At 55.6% G+C, this 20,533-nt stretch overlaps 1 protein-coding gene across 2 annotated transcripts in view; it reads right to left on the bottom strand.

Moving 5' to 3' along the window:
- LOC139280933 (arf-GAP with dual PH domain-containing protein 1-like) overlaps window positions 1-20,533 on the bottom strand; it is a 728,784-nt gene that overhangs the window by 188,099 nt on the left and 520,152 nt on the right. For both annotated transcript variants that reach the window (XM_070900744.1, XM_070900743.1), the window contains exon 6: window positions 19,797-19,943. In XM_070900744.1, coding sequence (XP_070756845.1) covers window positions 19,797-19,943 — 147 coding nt within the window. The remainder of the gene's footprint in view (window positions 1-19,796; window positions 19,944-20,533) is intronic.

Here is a 20,533-nt window from a genome sequence, read left to right as displayed (position 1 = left end):
TGGAGAAACCTGTCTGTGGGTCAGTGCAGTGAGACCTGGAGAAACCTGTCTGTGGGTCAGTGCAGTGAGACCTGGAGAAACCTGTCTGTGGGTCAGTGCAGTGAGACCTGGAGAAACCTGTCTGTGGGTCAGTGCAGTGAGACCTGGAGAAACCTGTCTGTGGGTCAGTGCAGTGAGACCCGGAGAAACCTGTCTGTGGGTCAGTGCAGCGAGACCTGGAGAAACCTGTCTGTGGGTCAGTGCACCCAGACCTGGAGAAACCTGTCTGTGGGTCAGTGCAGTGAGACCTGGAGAAACCTGTCTGTGGGTCAATGCAGTGAGACCTGGAGAAACCTTTCTGTGGGTCAGTGCACCCAGACCTGGAGAAACCTGTCTGTGGGTCAATGCACCCAGACCTGGAGAAACCTGTCTGTGGGTCAATGCAGTGAGACCTGGAGAAACCTGTCTGTGGGTCAGTGCAGCGAGACCTGGAGAAACCTGTCTGTGGGTCAGTGCAGTGAGACCTGGAGAAACCTGTCTGTGGGTCAGTGCAGTGAGACCTGGAGAAACCTGTCTGTGGGTCAGTGCAGCGAGACCTGGAGAAACCTGTCTGTGGGTCAGTGCAGTGAGACCTGGAGAAACCTGTCTGTGGGTCAGTGCAGTGAGACCTGGAGAAACCTGTCTGTGGGTCAGTGCAGTGAGACCTGGAGAAACCTGTCTGTGGGTCAATGCAGTGAGACCTAGAGAAACCTGTCTGTGGGTCAGTGCACCCAGACCTGGAGAAACCTGTCTGTGGGTCAGTGCAGTGAGACCTGGAGAAACCTGTCTGTGGGTCAGTGCAGTGAGACCTGGAGAAACCTGTCTGTGGGTCAGTGCAGTGAGACCTAGAGAAACCTGTCTGTGGTTCAGTGCAACCAGACCTGGAGAAACCTGTCTGTGGGTCAGTGCAGTTTGACCTGGTGAAACCTGTCTGTGGGTCAGTGCAGTGAGACCTGGTGAAACCTGTCTGTGGGTCAGTGCAGTGAGACCTGGAGAAACCTGACTGTGGGTCAGTGCAGTGAGACCTGGAGAAACCTGACTGTGGGTCAGTGCACCCAGACCTGGAGAAACCTGTCTGTGGGTCAATGCACCCAGACCTGGAGAAACCTGTCTGTGGGTCAGTGCACCCAGACCTGGAGAAACCTGTCTGTGGGTCAGTGCAGTGAGACCTGGAGAAACCTGTCTGTGGGTCAGTGCAGTGAGACCTGGAGAAACCTGTCTGTGGGTCAGTGCAGTGAGACCTGGAGAAACCTGTCTGTGGGTCAGTGCACCCAGACCTGGAGAAACCTGTCTGTGGGTCAGTGCACCGAGACCTGGAGAAACCTGTCTGTGGGTCAATGCACCCAGACCTGGAGAAACCTGTCTGTGGGTCAATGCAGTGAGACCTGGAGAAACCTGTCTGTGGGTCAGTGCACCCAGACCTGGAGAAACCTGTCTGTGGGTCAGTGCACCCAGACCTGGAGAAACCTGTCTGTGGGTCAGTGCAGTGAGACCTGGAGAAACCTGTCTGTGGGTCAGTGCACCCAGACCTGGAGAAACCTGTCTGTGGGTCAGTGCAGTGAGACCTGGAGAAACCTGTCTGCGGGTCAGTGCACCCAGACCTGGAGAAACCTGTCTGTGGGTCAGTGCAGTGAGACCTGGAGAAACCTGTCTGTGGGTCAGTGCAGTGAGACCTGGAGAAACCTGTCTGTGGGTCAGTGCAGTGAGACCTGGAGAAACCTGTCTGTGGGTCAGTGCACCCAGACCTTGAGAAACCTGTCTGAGGGTCAGTGCACCCAGACCTGGAGAAACCTGTCTGTGGGTCAGTGCAGTGAGACCTGGAGAAACCTGTCTGTGGGTCAGTGCACCCAGACCTGGAGAAACCTGTCTGTGGGTCAGTGCAGTGAGACCTGGAGAAACCTGTCTGTGGGTCAGTGCAGTGAGACCTGGAGAAACCTGTCTGTGGGTCAGTGCAGTGAGACCTGGAGAAACCTGTCTGTGGGTCAGTGCACCCAGACTTGGAGAAACCTGTCTGTGGGTCAGTGCACCCAGACCTGGAGAAACCTGTCTGTGGGTCAGTGCAGTGAGACCTGGAGAAACCTGTCTGTGGGTCAGTGCAGTGAGACCTGGAGAAACCTGTCTGTGGGTCAGTGCACCCAGACCTGGAGAAACCTGTCTGTGGGTCAGTGCACCCAGACCTGGAGAAACCTGTCTGTGGGTCAGTGCAGTGAGACCTGGAGAAACCTGTCTGTGGGTCAGTGCAGTGAGACCTGGAGAAACCTGTCTGTGGGTCAGTGCAGTGAGACCTGGAGAAACCTGTCTGTGGGTCAGTGCACCCAGACCTGGAGAAACCTGTCTGTGGGTCAGTGCAGTGAGACTTGAAGAAACCTGTCTGTGGGTCAGTGCACCCAGACCTGGCGAAACCTGTCTGTGGGTCAGTGCACTCAGACCTGGAGAAACCTGTCTGTGGGTCAGTGCAGTGAGACCTGGAGAAACCTGTCTGTGGGTCAGTGCACCCAGACCTGGAGAAACCTGTCTGTGGTCAGTGCAGTGAGACTTGAAGAAACCTGTCTGTGGGTCAGTGCACCCAGACTTGGAGAAACCTGTCTGTGGGTCAATGCACCCAGACCTGGAGAAACCTGTCTGTGGTCAGTGCAGTGAGACCTGAAGAAACCTGTCTGTGGGTCAGTGCAGTGACACCTGGAGAAACCTGTCTGTGGGTCAGTGCACCCAGACCTGGAGTAACCTGTCTGTGGGTCAGTGCACCCAGACCTGGAGAAACCTGTCTGTGGGTCAGTGCACCCAGACCTGGAGAAACCTGTCTGTGGGTCAGTGCAGTGAGACCTGGTGAAACCTGTCTGTGGGTCAGTGCAGTGAGACCTGGAGAAACCTGTCTGTGGGTCAGTGCAGTGAGACCTGGAGAAACCTGTCTGTGGGTCAGTGCAGTGAGACCTGGAGAAACCTGACTGTGGGTCAGTGCACCAAGACCTGGAGAAACCTGTCTGTGGGTCAATGCACCCAGACCTAGAGAAACCTGTCTGTGGGTCAGTGCACCCAGACCTGGAGAAACCTGTCTGTGGGTCAGTGCAGTGAGACCTGGAGAAACCTGTCTGTGGGTCAGTGCAGTGAGACCTGGAGAAACCTGTCTGTGGGTCAGTGCAGTGAGACCTGGAGAAATCTGTCTGTGGGTCAGTGCAGTGAGACCTGGAGAAACCTGTCTGTGGGTCAGTGCAGTGAGACCTGGAGAAACCTGTCTGTGGGTCAGTGCACCCAGACCTGGAGAAACCTGTCTGTGGGTCAGTGCACCGAGACCTGGAGAAACCTGTCTGTGGGTCAATGCACCCAGACCTGGAGAAACCTGTCTGTGGGTCAATGCAGTGAGACCTGGAGAAACCTGTCTGTGGGTCAGTGCACCCAGACCTGGAGAAACCTGTCTGTGGGTCAGTGCACCCAGACCTGGAGAAACCTGTCTGTGGGTCAGTGCAGTGAGACCTGGAGAAACCTGTCTGTGGGTCAGTGCACCCAGACCTGGAGAAACCTGTCTGTGGGTCAGTGCAGTGAGACCTGGAGAAACCTGTCTGCGGGTCAGTGCACCCAGACCTGGAGAAACCTGTCTGTGGGTCAGTGCAGTGAGACCTGGAGAAACCTGTATGTGGGTCAGTGCAGTGAGACCTGGAGAAACCTGTCTGTGGGTCAGTGCAGTGAGACCTGGAGAAACCTGTCTGTGGGTCAGTGCACCCAGACCTGGAGAAACCTGTCTGTGGGTCAGTGCAGTGAGACCTGGAGAAACCTGTCTGTGGGTCAGTGCACCCAGACCTGGAGAAACCTGTCTGTGGGTCAGTGCAGTGAGACCTGGAGAAACCTGTCTGTGGGTCACTGCACCCAGACCTGGAGAAACCTGTCTGTGGGTCAGTGCAGTGAGACCTGGAGAAACCTGTCTGTGGGTCAGTGCACCCAGACTTGGAGAAACCTGTCTGTGGGTCAGTGCACCCAGACCTGGAGAAACCTGTCTGTGGGTCAGTGCAGTGAGACCTGGAGAAACCTGTCTGTGGGTCAGTGCAGTGAGACCTGGAGAAACCTGTCTGTGGGTCAGTGCACCCAGACCTGGAGCAACCTGTCTGTGGGTCAGTGCACCCAGACCTGGAGAAACCTGTCTGTGGGTCAGTGCAGTGAGACCTGGAGAAACCTGTCTGTGGGTCAGTGCAGTGAGACCTGGAGAAACCTGTCTGTGGGTCAGTGCAGTGAGACCTGGAGAAACCTGTCTGTGGGTCAGTGCACCCAGACCTGGAGAAACCTGTCTGTGGGTCAGTGCAGTGAGACTTGAAGAAACCTGTCTGTGGGTCAGTGCACCCAGACCTGGAGAAACCTGTCTGTGGGTCAGTGCACTCAGACCTGGAGAAACCTGTCTGTGGGTCAGTGCAGTGAGACCTGGAGAAACCTGTCTGTGGGTCAGTGCAGTGAGACCTGGAGAAACCTGTCTGTGGGTCAGTGCAGTGAGACCTGGAGAAACCTGTCTGTGGTCAGTGCAGTGAGACTTGAAGAAACCTGTCTGTGGGTCAGTGCAGTGACACCTGGAGAAACCTGTCTGTGGGTCAGTGCACCCAGACCTGGAGAAACCTGTCTGTGGGTCAGTGCACCCAGACCTGGAGAAACCTGTCTGTGGGTCAGTGCAGTGAGACCTGGAGAAACCTGTCTGTGGGTCAATGCACCCAGACCTGGAGAAACCTGTCTGTGGGTCAATGCACCCAGACCTGGAGAAACCTGTCTGTGGGTCAGTGCAGTGAGACCCTGGAGAAACCCATCTGTGGGTCAATGCACCCAGACCTGGAGAAACCTGTCTGTGGGTCAGTGCAGTGAGACCTGGAGAAACCTGTCTGTGGGTCAGTGCAGTGAGACCCGGAGAAATCTGTCTGTGGGTCAGTGCAGCGAGACCTGGAGAAACCTGTCTGTGGGTCAGTGCAGTGAGACCTGGAGAAACCTGTCTGTGGGTCAGTGCACCCAGACCAGGAGAAACCTGTCTGTGGGTCAGTGCAGTGAGACCTGGAGAAACCTGTCTGTGGGTCAGTGCACCCAGACCTGGAGAAACCTGTCTGTGGGTCAGTGCACCCAGACCTGGAGAAACCTGTCTGTGGGTCAATGCACCCAGACCTGGAGAAACCTGTCTGTGGGTCAATGCACCCAGACCTGGAGAATCCTGTCTGTGGGTCAATGCATCCAGACCTGGAGAAACCTGTCTGTGGGTCAGTGCACCCAGACCTGGAGAATCCTGTCTGTGGGTCAGTGCAGTGAGACCTGGAGAAACCTGTCTGTGGGTCAGTGCAGTGAGACCTGGAGAAACCTGTCTGTGGGTCAGTGCACCCAGACCTGGTGAAACCTGTCTGTGGGTCAATGCAGTGAGACCTGGAGAAACCTGTCTGTGGGTCAGTGCAGTGAGACCTGGAGAAACCTGTCTGTGGGTCAGTGCAGTGAGACCTGGAGAAACCTGTCTGTGTGTCAGTGCTGTGAGACCTGGAGAAACCTGTCTGTGGGTCAGTGCAGTGAGACCTGGAGAAACCTGTCTGTGGGTCAGTGCAGTGAGACCTGGAGAAACCTGTCTGTGTGTCAGTGCTGTGAGACCTGGAGAAACCTGTCTGTGGGTCAGTGCAGTGAGACCTGGAGAAACCTGTCTGTGGGTCAGTGCAGTGAGACCTGGAGAAACCTGTCTGTGGGTCAGTGCAGTGAGACCTGGAGAAACCTGTCTGTGGGTCAGTGCAGTGAGACCTGGAGAAACCTGTCTGTGGGTCAGTGCAGTGAGACCTGGAGAAACCTGTCTGTGGGTCAGTGCAGTGAGACCTAGAGAAACCTGTCTGTGTGTCAGTGCTGTGAGACCTGGAGAAACCTGTCTGTGGGTCAGTGCACCCAGACCTGGTGAAACCTGTCTGTGGGTCAGTGCAGTGAGACCTGGAGAAACCTGTCTGTGGGTCAGTGCAGTGAGACCTGGAGAAACCTGTCTGTGTGTCAGTGCTGTGAGACCTGGAGAAACCTGTCTGTGGGTCAGTGCACCCAGACCTGGAGAAACCTGTCTGTGGGTCAGTGCAGTGAGACCTGGAGAAACCTGTCTGTGGGTCAGTGCAGTGACACCTGGAGAAACCTGTCTGTGGGTCAGTGCAGTGAGACCTGGAGAAACCTGTCTGTGGGTCAGTGCAGTGAGACCTGGAGAAACCTGTCTGTGGGTCAATGCAGTGAGACCTGGAGAAACCTGTCTGTGGGTCAGTGCAGTGAGACCTGGAGAAACCTGTCTGTGGGTCAGTGCACCCAGACCTGGAGAAACCTGTCTGTGGGTCAGTGCAGTGAGACCTGGAGAAACCTGTCTGTGGGTCAGTGCAGTGAGACCTGGAGAAACCTGTCTGTGGGTCAGTGCAGTGAGACCTGGAGAAACCTGTCTGTGGGTCAATGCAGTGAGACCTGGTGAAAGCTGTCTGTGGGTCAGTGCACCCAGACCTGGAGAAACCTGTCTGTGGGTCAGTGCAGTGAGACCTGGAGAAACCTGTCTGTGGGTCAGTGCAGTGAGACCTGGAGAAACCTGTCTGTGGGTCAGTGCAGTGAGACCTGGAGAAACCTGTCTGTGTGTCAGTGCACCCAGACCTGGAGAAACCTGTCTGTGGGTCAGTGCACCCAGACCTGGAGAAACCTGTCTGTGGGTCAGTGCAGTGAGACTTGAAGAAACCTGTCTGTGGGTCAGTGCACCCAGACCTGGAGAAACCTGTCTGTGGGTCAGTGCACTCAGACCTGGAGAAACCTGTCTGTGGGTCAGTGCAGTGAGACCTGGAGAAACCTGTCTGTGGGTCAGTGCAGTGAGACCTGGAGAAACCTGTCTGTGGGTCAGTGCAGTGAGACCTGGAGAAACCTGTCTGTGGTCAGTGCAGTGAGACTTGAAGAAACCTGTCTGTGGGTCAGTGCAGTGACACCTGGAGAAACCTGTCTGTGGGTCAGTGCACCCAGACCTGGAGAAACCTGTCTGTGGGTCAGTGCACCCAGACCTGGAGAAACCTGTCTGTGGGTCAGTGCAGTGAGACCTGGAGAAACCTGTCTGTGGGTCAATGCACCCAGACCTGGAGAAACCTGTCTGTGGGTCAATGCACCCAGACCTGGAGAAACCTGTCTGTGGGTCAGTGCAGTGAGACCCTGGAGAAACCCATCTGTGGGTCAATGCACCCAGCTCTGGAGAAACCTGTCTGTGGGTCAGTGCAGTGAGACCTGGAGAAACCTGTCTGTGGGTCAGTGCAGTGAGACCCGGAGAAACCTGTCTGTGGGTCAGTGCAGCGAGACCTGGAGAAACCTGTCTGTGGGTCAGTGCAGTGAGACCTGGAGAAACCTGTCTGTGGGTCAGTGCACCCAGACCTGGAGAAACCTGTCTGTGGGTCAGTGCAGTGAGACCTGGAGAAACCTGTCTGTGGGTCAGTGCACCCAGACCTGGAGAAACCTGTCTGTGGGTCAATGCACCCAGACCTGGAGAAACCTGTCTGTGGGTCAATGCACCCAGACCTGGAGAATCCTGTCTGTGGGTCAATGCATCCAGACCTGGAGAAACCTGTCTGTGGGTCAGTGCACCCAGACCTGGAGAATCCTGTCTGTGGGTCAATGCACCCAGACCTGGAGAAACCTGTCTGTGGGTCAGTGCAGTGAGACCTGGAGAAACCTGTCTGTGGGTCAGTGCAGTGAGACCTGGAGAAACCTGTCTGTGGGTCAGTGCACCCAGACCTGGTGAAACCTGTCTGTGGGTCAATGCAGTGAGACCTGGAGAAACCTGTCTGTGGGTCAGTGCAGTGAGACCTGGAGAAACCTGTCTGTGGGTCAGTGCAGTGAGACCTGGAGAAACCTGTCTGTGTGTCAGTGCTGTGAGACCTGGAGAAACCTGTCTGTGGGTCAGTGCAGTGAGACCTGGAGAAACCTGTCTGTGGGTCAGTGCAGTGAGACCTGGAGAAACCTGTCTGTGGGTCAGTGCAGTGAGACCTGGAGAAACCTGTCTGTGGGTCAGTGCAGTGAGACCTGGAGAAACCTGTCTGTGGGTCAGTGCAGTGAGACCTGGAGAAACCTGTCTGTGGGTCAGTGCAGTGAGACCTAGAGAAACCTGTCTGTGTGTCAGTGCTGTGAGACCTGGAGAAACCTGTCTGTGGGTCAGTGCACCCAGACCTGGAGAAACCTGTCTGTGGGTCAGTGCAGTGAGACCTGGAGAAACCTGTCTGTGGGTCAGTGCAGTGACACCTGGAGAAACCTGTCTGTGGGTCAGTGCACCCAGACCTGGAGAAACCTGTCTGTGGGTCAGTGCAGTGAGACCTGGAGAAACCTGTCTGTGGGTCAATGCAGTGAGACCTGGAGAAACCTGTCTGTGGGTCAGTGCAGTGAGACCTGGAGAAACCTGTCTGCGGGTCAGTGCACCCAGACCTGGAGAAACCTGTCTGTGGGTCAGTGCAGTGAGACCTGGAGAAACCTGTCTGTGGGTCAGTGCAGTGAGACCTGGAGAAACCTGTCTGTGGGTCAGTGCAGTGACACCTGGAGAAACCTGTCTGTGGGTCAGTGCACCCAGACCTGGAGAAACCTGTCTGTGGGTCAGTGCAGTGAGACCTGGAGAAACCTGTCTGTGGGTCAATGCAGTGAGACCTGGAGAAACCTGTCTGTGGGTCAGTGCAGTGAGACCTGGAGAAACCTGTCTGCGGGTCAGTGCACCCAGACCTGGAGAAACCTGTCTGTGGGTCAGTGCAGTGAGTCCTGGAGAAACCTGTCTGTGGGTCAGTGCAGTGAGACCTGGAGAAACCTGTCTGTGGGTCAGTGCAGTGAGACCTGGAGAAACCAGTCTGTGGGTCAATGCAGTGAGACCTGGTGAAAGCTGTCTGTGGGTCAGTGCACCCAGACCTGGAGAAACCTGTCTGTGGGTCAGTGCAGTGAGACCTGGAGAAACCTGTCTGTGGGTCAGTGCAGTGAGACCTGGAGAAACCTGTCTGTGGGTCAGTGCAGTGAGACCTGGAGAAACCTGTCTGTGTGTCAGTGCACCCAGACCTGGAGAAACCTGTCTGTGGGTCAGTGCACCCAGACCTGGAGAAACCTGTCTGTGGGTCAGTGCACCCAGACCTGGAGAAACCTGTCTGTGGGTCAGTGCAGTGAGACCTGGAGAAACCTGTCTGTGGGTCAGTGCAGTGACACCTGGAGAAACCTGTCTGTGGGTCAGTGCACCCAGACCTGGAGAAACCTGTCTGTGGGTCAGTGCAGTGAGACCTGGAGAAACCTGTCTGTGGGTCAATGCAGTGAGACCTGGAGAAACCTGTCTGTGGGTCAGTGCAGTGAGACCTGGAGAAACCTGTCTGCGGGTCAGTGCACCCAGACCTGGAGAAACCTGTCTGTGGGTCAGTGCAGTGAGACCTGGAGAAACCTGTCTGTGGGTCAGTGCAGTGAGACCTGGAGAAACCTGTCTGTGGGTCAGTGCAGTGAGACCTGGAGAAACCTGTCTGTGGGTCAGTGCACCCAGACCTGGAGAAACCTGTCTGAGGGTCAGTGCACCCAGACCTGGAGAAACCTGTCTGTGGGTCAGTGCAGTGAGACCTGGAGAAACCTGTCTGTGGGTCAGTGCACCCAGACCTGGAGAAACCTGTCTGTGGGTCAGTGCAGTGAGACCTGGAGAAACCTGTCTGTGGGTCAGTGCAGTGAGACCTGGAGAAACCTGTCTGTGGGTCAGTGCAGTGAGACCTGGAGAAACCTGTCTGTGGGTCAGTGCACCCAGACTTGGAGAAACCTGTCTGTGGGTCAGTGCACCCAGACCTGGAGAAACCTGTCTGTGGGTCAGTGCAGTGAGACCTGGAGAAACCTGTCTGTGGGTCAGTGCAGTGAGACCTGGAGAAACCTGTCTGTGGGTCAGTGCACCCAGACCTGGAGAAACCTGTCTGTGGGTCAGTGCACCCAGACCTGGAGAAACCTGTCTGTGGGTCAGTGCAGTGAGACCTGGAGAAACCTGTCTGTGGGTCAGTGCAGTGAGACCTGGAGAAACCTGTCTGTGGGTCAGTGCAGTGAGACCTGGAGAAACCTGTCTGTGGGTCAGTGCACCCAGACCTGGAGAAACCTGTCTGTGGGTCAGTGCAGTGAGACTTGAAGAAACCTGTCTGTGGGTCAGTGCACCCAGACCTGGAGAAACCTGTCTGTGGGTCAGTGCACTCAGCCCTGGAGAAACCTGTCTGTGGGTCAGTGCAGTGAGACCTGGAGAAACCTGTCTGTGGGTCAGTGCACCCAGACCTGGCGAAACCTGTCTGTGGGTCAGTGCACTCAGACCTGGAGAAACCTGTCTGTGGGTCAGTGCAGTGAGACCTGGAGAAACCTGTCTGTGGTCAGTGCAGTGAGACTTGAAGAAACCTGTCTGTGGGTCAGTGCAGTGACACCTGGAGAAACCTGTCTGTGGGTCAGTGCACCCAGACCTGGAGAAACCTGTCTGTGGGTCAGTGCACCCAGACCTGGAGAAACCTGTCTGTGGGTCAGTGCAGTGAGACCTGGAGAAACCTGTCTGTGGTCAGTGCAGTGAGACTTGAAGAAACCTGTCTGTGGGTCAGTGCAGTGACACCTGGAGAAACCTGTCTGTGGGTCAGTGCACCCAGACCTGGAGAAACCTGTCTGTGGGTCAGTGCACCCAGACCTGGAGAAACCTGTCTGTGGGTCAGTGCAGTGAGACCTGGAGAAACCTGTCTGTGGGTCAATGCACCCAGACCTGGAGAAACCTGTCTGTGGGTCAATGCACCCAGACCTGGAGAAACCTGTCTGTGGGTCAGTGCAGTGAGACCCTGGAGAAACCCATCTGTGGGTCAATGCACCCAGACCTGGAGAAACCTGTCTGTGGGTCAGTGCAGTGAGACCTGGAGAAACCTGTCTGTGGGTCAGTGCAGTGAGACCCGGAGAAACCTGTCTGTGGGTCAGTGCAGCGAGACCTGGAGAAACCTGTCTGTGGGTCAGTGCAGTGAGACCTGGAGAAACCTGTCTGTGGGTCAGTGCACCCAGACCTGGAGAAACCTGTCTGTGGGTCAGTGCAGTGAGACCTGGAGAAACCTGTCTGTGGGTCAGTGCACCCAGACCTGGAGAAACCTGTCTGTGGGTCAGTGCACCCAGACCTGGAGAAACCTGTCTGTGGGTCAATGCACCCAGACCTGGAGAAACCTGTCTGTGGGTCAATGCACCCAGACCTGGAGAATCCTGTCTGTGGGTCAATGCATCCAGACCTGGAGAAACCTGTCTGTGGGTCAGTGCACCCAGACCTGGAGAATCCTGTCTGTGGGTCAATGCACCCAAACCTGGAGAAACCTGTCTGTGGGTCAGTGCACCCAGACCTGGAGAAACCTGTCTGTGGGTCAGTGCAGTGAGACTTGAAGAAACCTGTCTGTGGGTCAGTGCACCCAGACCTGGAGAAACCTGTCTGTGGGTCAGTGCACTCAGACCTGGAGAAACCTGTCTGTGGGTCAGTGCAGTGAGACCTGGAGAAACCTGTCTGTGGGTCAGTGCAGTGAGACCTGGAGAAACCTGTCTGTGGGTCAGTGCAGTGAGACCTGGAGAAACCTGTCTGTGGTCAGTGCAGTGAGACTTGAAGAAACCTGTCTGTGGGTCAGTGCAGTGACACCTGGAGAAACCTGTCTGTGGGTCAGTGCACCCAGACCTGGAGAAACCTGTCTGTGGGTCAGTGCACCCAGACCTGGAGAAACCTGTCTGTGGGTCAGTGCAGTGAGACCTGGAGAAACCTGTCTGTGGGTCAATGCACCCAGACCTGGAGAAACCTGTCTGTGGGTCAATGCACCCAGACCTGGAGAAACCTGTCTGTGGGTCAGTGCAGTGAGACCCTGGAGAAACCCATCTGTGGGTCAATGCACCCAGACCTGGAGAAACCTGTCTGTGGGTCAGTGCAGTGAGACCTGGAGAAACCTGTCTGTGGGTCAGTGCAGTGAGACCCGGAGAAACCTGTCTGTGGGTCAGTGCAGCGAGACCTGGAGAAACCTGTCTGTGGGTCAGTGCAGTGAGACCTGGAGAAACCTGTCTGTGGGTCAGTGCACCCAGACCTGGAGAAACCTGTCTGTGGGTCAGTGCAGTGAGACCTGGAGAAACCTGTCTGTGGGTCAGTGCACCCAGACCTGGAGAAACCTGTCTGTGGGTCAATGCACCCAGACCTGGAGAAACCTGTCTGTGGGTCAATGCACCCAGACCTGGAGAATCCTGTCTGTGGGTCAATGCATCCAGACCTGGAGAAACCTGTCTGTGGGTCAGTGCACCCAGACCTGGAGAATCCTGTCTGTGGGTCAATGCACCCAGACCTGGAGAAACCTGTCTGTGGGTCAGTGCAGTGAGACCTGGAGAAACCTGTCTGTGGGTCAGTGCAGTGAGACCTGGAGAAACCTGTCTGTGGGTCAGTGCACCCAGACCTGGTGAAACCTGTCTGTGGGTCAATGCAGTGAGACCTGGAGAAACCTGTCTGTGGGTCAGTGCAGTGAGACCTGGAGAAACCTGTCTGTGGGTCAGTGCAGTGAGACCTGGAGAAACCTGTCTGTGTGTCAGTGCTGTGAGACCTGGAGAAACCTGTCTGTGGGTCAGTGCAGTGAGACCTGGAGAAACCTGTCTGTGGGTCAGTGCAGTGAGACCTGGAGAAACCTGTCTGTGGGTCAGTGCAGTGAGACCTGGAGAAACCTGTCTGTGGGTCAGTGCAGTGAGACCTAGAGAAACCTGTCTGTGTGTCAGTGCTGTGAGACCTGGAGAAACCTGTCTGTGGGTCAGTGCACCCAGACCTGGTGAAACCTGTCTGTGGGTCAGTGCAGTGAGACCTGGAGAAACCTGTCTGTGGGTCAGTGCAGTGAGACCTGGAGAAACCTGTCTGTGTGTCAGTGCTGTGAGACCTGGAGAAACCTGTCTGTGGGTCAGTGCACCCAGACCTGGAGAAACCTGTCTGTGGGTCAGTGCAGTGAGACCTGGAGAAACCTGTCTGTGGGTCAGTGCAGTGACACCTGGAGAAACCTGTCTGTGGGTCAGTGCACCCAGACCTGGAGAAACCTGTCTGTGGGTCAGTGCAGTGAGACCTGGAGAAACCTGTCTGTGGGTCAATGCAGTGAGACCTGGAGAAACCTGTCTGTGGGTCAGTGCAGTGAGACCTGGAGAAACCTGTCTGCGGGTCAGTGCACCCAGACCTGGAGAAACCTGTCTGTGGGTCAGTGCAGTGAGACCTGGAGAAACCTGTCTGTGGGTCAGTGCAGTGAGACCTGGAGAAACCTGTCTGTGGGTCAGTGCAGTGAGACCTGGAGAAACCTGTCTGTGGGTCAATGCAGTGAGACCTGGTGAAAGCTGTCTGTGGGTCAGTGCACCCAGACCTGGAGAAACCTGTCTGTGGGTCAGTGCAGTGAGACCTGGAGAAACCTGTCTGTGGGTCAGTGCAGTGAGACCTGGAGAAACCTGTCTGTGGGTCAGTGCAGTGAGACCTGGAGAAACCTGTCTGTGTGTCAGTGCACCCAGACCTGGAGAAACCTGTCTGTGGGTCAGTGCACCCAGACCTGGAGAAACCTGTCTGTGGGTCAGTGCACCCAGACCTGGAGAAACCTGTCTGTGGGTCAGTGCAGTGAGACCTGGAGAAACCTGTCTGTGGGTCAGTGCAGTGACACCTGGAGAAACCTGTCTGTGGGTCAGTGCACCCAGACCTGGAGAAACCTGTCTGTGGGTCAGTGCAGTGAGACCTGGAGAAACCTGTCTGTGGGTCAATGCAGTGAGACCTGGAGAAACCTGTCTGTGGGTCAGTGCAGTGAGACCTGGAGAAACCTGTCTGCGGGTCAGTGCACCCAGACCTGGAGAAACCTGTCTGTGGGTCAGTGCAGTGAGACCTGGAGAAACCTGTCTGTGGGTCAGTGCAGTGAGACCTGGAGAAACCTGTCTGTGGGTCAGTGCAGTGAGACCTGGAGAAACCTGTCTGTGGGTCAGTGCAGTGAGACCTGGAGAAACCTGTCTGTGGGTCAGTGCACCCAGACCTGGAGAAACCTGTCTGAGGGTCAGTGCACCCAGACCTGGAGAAACCTGTCTGTGGGTCAGTGCAGTGAGACCTGGAGAAACCTGTCTGTGGGTCAGTGCACCCAGACCTGGAGAAACCTGTCTGTGGGTCAGTGCAGTGAGACCTGGAGAAACCTGTCTGTGGGTCAGTGCAGTGAGACCTGGAGAAACCTGTCTGTGGGTCAGTGCAGTGAGACCTGGAGAAACCTGTCTGTGGGTCAGTGCACCCAGACTTGGAGAAACCTGTCTGTGGGTCAGTGCACCCAGACCTGGAGAAACCTGTCTGTGGGTCAGTGCAGTGAGACCTGGAGAAACCTGTCTGTGGGTCAGTGCAGTGAGACCTGGAGAAACCTGTCTGTGGGTCAGTGCACCCAGACCTGGAGAAACCTGTCTGTGGGTCAGTGCACCCAGACCTGGAGAAACCTGTCTGTGGGTCAGTGCAGTGAGACCTGGAGAAACCTGTCTGTGGGTCAGTGCAGTGAGACCTGGAGAAACCTGTCTGTGGGTCAGTGCAGTGAGACCTGGAGAAACCTGTCTGTGGGTCAGTGCACCCAGACCTGGAGAAACCTGTCTGTGGGTCAGTGCAGTGAGACTTGAAGAAACCTGTCTGTGGGTCAGTGCACCCAGACCTGGAGAAACCTGTCTGTGGGTCAGTGCACTCAGACCTGGAGAAACCTGTCTGTGGGTCAGTGCAGTGAGACCTGGAGAAACCTGTCTGTGGGTCAGTGCACCCAGACCTGGCGAAACCTGTCTGTGGGTCAGTGCACTCAGACCTGGAGAAACCTGTCTGTGGGTCAGTGCAGTGAGACCTGGAGAAACCTGTCTGTGGTCAGTGCAGTGAGACTTGAAGAAACCTGTCTGTGGGTCAGTGCAGTGACACCTGGAGAAACCTGTCTGTGGGTCAGTGCACCCAGACCTGGAGAAACCTGTCTGTGGGTCAGTGCACCCAGACCTGGAGAAACCTGTCTGTGGGTCAGTGCAGTGAGACCTGGAGAAACCTGTCTGTGGGTCAATGCACCCAGACCTGGAGAAACCTGTCTGTGGGTCAGTGCAGTGAGACCTGGAGAAACCTGTCTGTGGGTCAATGCAGTGAGACCTGGTGAAAGCTGTCTGTGGGTCAGTGCACCCAGACCTGGAGAAACCTGTCTGTGGGTCAGTGCAGTGAGACCTGGAGAAACCTGTCTGTGGGTCAGTGCAGTGAGACCTGGAGAAACCTGTCTGTGGGTCAGTGCAGTGAGACCTGGAGAAACCTGTCTGTGTGTCAGTGCACCCAGACCTGGAGAAACCTGTCTGTGGGTCAGTGCACCCAGACCTGGAGAAACCTGTCTGTGGGTCAGTGCACCCAGACCTGGAGAAACCTGTCTGTGGGTCAGTGCAGTGAGACCTGGAGAAACCTGTCTGTGGGTCAGTGCAGTGACACCTGGAGAAACCTGTCTGTGGGTCAGTGCACCCAGACCTGGAGAAACCTGTCTGTGGGTCAGTGCAGTGAGACCTGGAGAAACCTGTCTGTGGGTCAATGCAGTGAGACCTGGAGAAACCTGTCTGTGGGTCAGTGCAGTGAGACCTGGAGAAACCTGTCTGCGGGTCAGTGCACCCAGACCTGGAGAAACCTGTCTGTGGGTCAGTGCAGTGAGACCTGGAGAAACCTGTCTGTGGGTCAGTGCAGTGAGACCTGGAGAAACCTGTCTGTGGGTCAGTGCAGTGAGACCTGGAGAAACCTGTCTGTGGGTCAGTGCACCCAGACCTGGAGAAACCTGTCTGAGGGTCAGTGCACCCAGACCTGGAGAAACCTGTCTGTGGGTCAGTGCAGTGAGACCTGGAGAAACCTGTCTGTGGGTCAGTGCACCCAGACCTGGAGAAACCTGTCTGTGGGTCAGTGCAGTGAGACCTGGAGAAACCTGTCTGTGGGTCAGTGCAGTGAGACCTGGAGAAACCTGTCTGTGGGTCAGTGCAGTGAGACCTGGAGAAACCTGTCTGTGGGTCAGTGCACCCAGACTTGGAGAAACCTGTCTGTGGGTCAGTGCACCCAGACCTGGAGAAACCTGTCTGTGGGTCAGTGCAGTGAGACCTGGAGAAACCTGTCTGTGGGTCAGTGCAGTGAGACCTGGAGAAACCTGTCTGTGGGTCAGTGCACCCAGACCTGGAGAAACCTGTCTGTGGGTCAGTGCACTCAGACCTGGAGAAACCTGTCTGTGGGTCAGTGCAGTGAGACCTGGAGAAACCTGTCTGTGGGTCAGTGCACCCAGACCTGGCGAAACCTGTCTGTGGGTCAGTGCAGTGAGACCTGGAGAAACCTGTCTGTGGGTCAGTGCAGTGAGACCTGGAGAAACCTGTCTGTGGGTCAGTGCAGTGAGACCTGGAGAAACCTGTCTGTGGGTCAGTGCACTCAGACCTGGAGAAACCTGTCTGTGGGTCAGTGCAGTGAGACCTGGAGAAACCTGTCTGTGGTCAGTGCAGTGAGACTTGAAGAAACCTGTCTGTGGGTCAGTGCAGTGACACCTGGAGAAACCTGTCTGTGGGTCAGTGCACCCAGACCTGGAGAAACCTGTCTGTGGGTCAGTGCACCCAGACCTGGAGAAACCTGTCTGTGGGTCAGTGCAGTGAGACCTGGAGAAACCTGTCTGTGGGTCAATGCACCCAGACCTGGAGAAACCTGTCTGTGGGTCAGTGCAGTGAGACCCTGGAGAAACCCATCTGTGGGTCAATGCACCCAGACCTGGAGAAACCTGTCTGTGGGTCAGTGCAGTGAGACCTGGAGAAACCTGTCTGTGGGTCAGTGCAGTGAGACCCGGAGAAACCTGTCTGTGGGTCAGTGCAGCGAGACCTGGAGAAACCTGTCTGTGGGTCAGTGCAGTGAGACCTGGAGAAACCTGTCTGTGGGACAGTGCACCCAGACCTGGAGAAACCTGTCTGTGGGTCAGTGCAGTGAGACCTGGAGAAACCTGTCTGTGGGTCAGTGCACCCAGACCTGGAGAAACCTGTCTGTGGGTCAGTGCACCCAGACCTGGAGAAACCTGTCTGTGGGTCATTGCACCCAGACCTGGAGAAACCTGTCTGTGGGTCAATGCACCCAGACCTGGAGAATCCTGTCTGTGGGTCAATGCATCCAGACCTGGAGAAACCTGTCTGTGGGTCAGTGCACCCAGACCTGGAGAATCCTGTCTGTGGGTCAATGCACCCAGACCTGGAGAAACCTGTCTGTGGGTCAGTGCAGTGAGACCTGGAGAAACCTGTCTGTGGGTCAGTGCAGTGAGACCTGGAGAAACCTGTCTGTGGGTCAGTGCACCCAGACCTGGTGAAACCTGTCTGTGGGTCAATGCAGTGAGACCTGGAGAAACCTGTCTGTGGGTCAGTGCAGTGAGACCTGGAGAAACCTGTCTGTGGGTCAGTGCAGTGAGACCTGGAGAAACCTGTCTGTGGGTCAGTGCAGTGAGACCTGGAGAAACCTGTCTGTGGGTCAGTGCAGTGAGACCTGGAGAAACCTGTCTGTGGGTCAGTGCAGTGAGACCTGGAGAAACCTGTCTGTGTGTCAGTGCTGTGAGACCTGGAGAAACCTGTCTGTGGGTCAGTGCAGTGAGACCTGGAGAAACCTGTCTGTGGGTCAGTGCAGTGAGACCTGGTGAAACCTGTCTGTGGGTCAATGCAGTGAGACCTGGAGAAACCTGTCTGTGGGTCAGTGCAGTGAGACCTGGAGAAACCTGTCTGTGGGTCAGTGCAGTGAGACCTGGAGAAACCTGTCTGTGGGTCAGTGCAGTGAGACCTGGAGAAACCTGTCTGTGGGTCAGTGCACCGAGACCTGGAGAAACCTGTCTGTGGGTCAGTGCAGTGAGACCTGGAGAAACCTGTCTGTGGGTCAGTGCAGTGAGACCTGGAGAAACCTGTCTGTGTGTCAGTGCTGTGAGACCTGGAGAAACCTGTCTGTGGGTCAGTGCAGTGAGACCTGGAGAAACCTGTCTGTGGGTCAGTGCAGTGAGACCTGGAGAAACCTGTCTGTGGGTCAGTGCAGTGAGACCTGGAGAAACCTGTCTGTGTGTCAGTGCTGTGAGACCTGGAGAAACCTGTCTGTGGGTCAGTGCACCCAGACCTGGTGAAACCTGTCTGTGGGTCAGTGCAGTGAGACCTGGAGAAACCTGTCTGTGGGCCAGTGCAGTGAGACCTGGAGAAACCTGTCTGTGTGTCAGTGCAGTGAGACCTGGAGAAACCTGTCTGTGGGTCAGTGCACCCAGACCTGGAGAAACCTGTCTGTGGGTCAGTGCACCCAGACCTGGAGAAACCTGTCTGTGGGTCAGTGCAGTGAGACCTGGAGAAACCTGTCTGTGGGTCAGTGCACCCAGACCTGGAGAAACCTGTCTGTGGGTCAGTGCAGTGAGACCTGGAGAAACCTGTCTGTGGGTCAGTGCAGTGAGACCTGGAGAAACCTGTCTGTGGGTCAGTGCAGTGAGACCTGGAGAAACCTGTCTGTGGGTCAGTGCACCCAGACCTGGAGAAACCTGTCTGTGGGTCAGTGCAGTGAGACCTGGAGAAACCTGTCTGTGGGTCAATGCAGTGAGACCTGGAGAAACCTGTCTGTGGGTCAGTGCAGTGAGACCTGGAGAAACCTGTCTGTGGGTCAATGCAGTGAGACCTGGAGAAACCTGTCTGTGGGTCAGTGCAGTGAGACCTGGAGAAACCTGTCTGTGGGTCAATGCAGTGAGACCTGGAGAAACCTGTCTGTGGGTCAGTGCACCCAGACCTGGAGAAACCTGTCTGTGGGTCAGTGCAGTGAGACCTGGAGAAACCTGTCTGTGGGTCAGTGCAGTGAGACCTGGAGAAACCTTTCTGTGGGTCAGTGCAGTGAGACCTGGAGAAACCTGTCTGTGGGTCAGTGCAGTGACACCTGGAGAAACCTGTCTGTGGGTCAGTGCACCCAGACCTGGAGAAACCTGTCTGTGGGTCAGTGCACCCAGACCTGGAGAAACCTGTCTGTCGGTCAGTGCAGTGAGACCTGGAGAAACCTGTCTGTGGGTCAGTGCACCCAGACCTGGAGAAACCTGTCTGTGGGTCAGTGCAGTGAGACCTGGAGAAACCTGTCTGTGGGTCAATGCAGTGAGACCTGGAGAAACCTGTCTGTGGGTCAGTGCACCGAGACCTGGAGAAACCTGTCTGTGGGTCAATGCAGTGAGACCTGGAGAAACCTGTCTGTGGGTCAGTGCAGTGAGACCTGGAGAAACCTGTCTGTAGGTCAGTGCAGTGAGACCTGGAGAAACCTGTCTGTGGGTCAGTGCAGTGAGACCTGGAGAAACCTGTCTGTGGGTCAGTGCACCCAGACCTGGAGAAACCTGTCTGTGGGTCAGTGCAGTGAGACCTGGAGAAACCTGTCTGTGGGTCAGTGCAGTGAGACCTGGAGAAACCTGTCTGTGGGTCAGTGCAGTGAGACCTGGAGAAACCTGTCTGTGGGTCAGTGCAGTGAGACCTGGAGAAACCTGTCTGTGGGTCAGTGCACCCAGACCTGGAGAAACCTGTCTGTGGGTCAGTGCAGTGAGACCTGGAGAAACCTGTCTGTGGGTCAGTGCAGTGAGACCTGGAGACCTGGAACACAACTAAAGTGATCGCGGATCAGTAACTGTCTCCTTACTGCAGCCGGTCAGACTGAGCACTGGGCTCACTCACCCCAGGGGCACAATGTGTAAAACACAAGGTACATGACCTCTTCCTCCAACCCCTCAACCCCCGAAATATGCACATCAATTCTCCTGATCCATTTTAGTTATTCAGTTTGCAGAATGCATTTACCTCACCTTTCCATCTTCGTGATACACAAAGATATTCCTTGTGCTGTTATCTTTCAAATATGTAATTTGTAGTCCGTTTGGGTTCCCTATTTTCGTCGGTTGAAAAGTGGCATTGATCTGTTCGAGCCTCAGAACGGCTTTTGGATCTTTTGCCTGAAAAGTGGAGGAAGCGAAATATGAACAGCACGGATGGGGGCGAGCTGCCAACTCTGGTTGCATGTCTTCCTGGAGGTCCTCGCCCAGTCAGGCAGCCTATTTTCCCCTCTCCAATATTTACATAGCCAATAAACGAAAGTGTTGAGAAAGAAAATGTTCAAACCACACCTTTTATAAACGCCCCTGTGATGGATGGTTCTCCCGGGTTGCCCCTGGCAAAGACCCGGAGATTAATGTTTAATTACTGGAGACTCCAGGTCTGTCCAGGAGGGTTGGCAACCCGAGAAGGAAGCCCTTTGATGTTGGTCGTCCACTGTTGCTGCCTCCTAATCCTGTGTACTCTCGTCCTCCCAATAATATCACCGATAAACTTTAGGAATACAGTCAGTCAGTCACTCACCATATGGTCAATCACACACCGTATGGTCAGTCACACACTATGGTCAGTCACACACTATGGTCGGTCACACACATATGGTCAGTCACACACTATGGTCAGTCACACACCATGGTCAGTCACACACTGTATGGTCAGTCACACACTATGGTCAGTCACACACTATGGTCGGTCACACACATATGGTCAG

The sequence above is a fragment of the Pristiophorus japonicus genome, chromosome 15 (assembly GCF_044704955.1).
Source record: "Pristiophorus japonicus isolate sPriJap1 chromosome 15, sPriJap1.hap1, whole genome shotgun sequence".
Taxonomy (NCBI): Eukaryota; Metazoa; Chordata; class Chondrichthyes; family Pristiophoridae; genus Pristiophorus; species Pristiophorus japonicus.
Note: the sequence above shows the minus strand (reverse complement) of the source record. Positions and strands in the feature narration are given on the sequence as shown.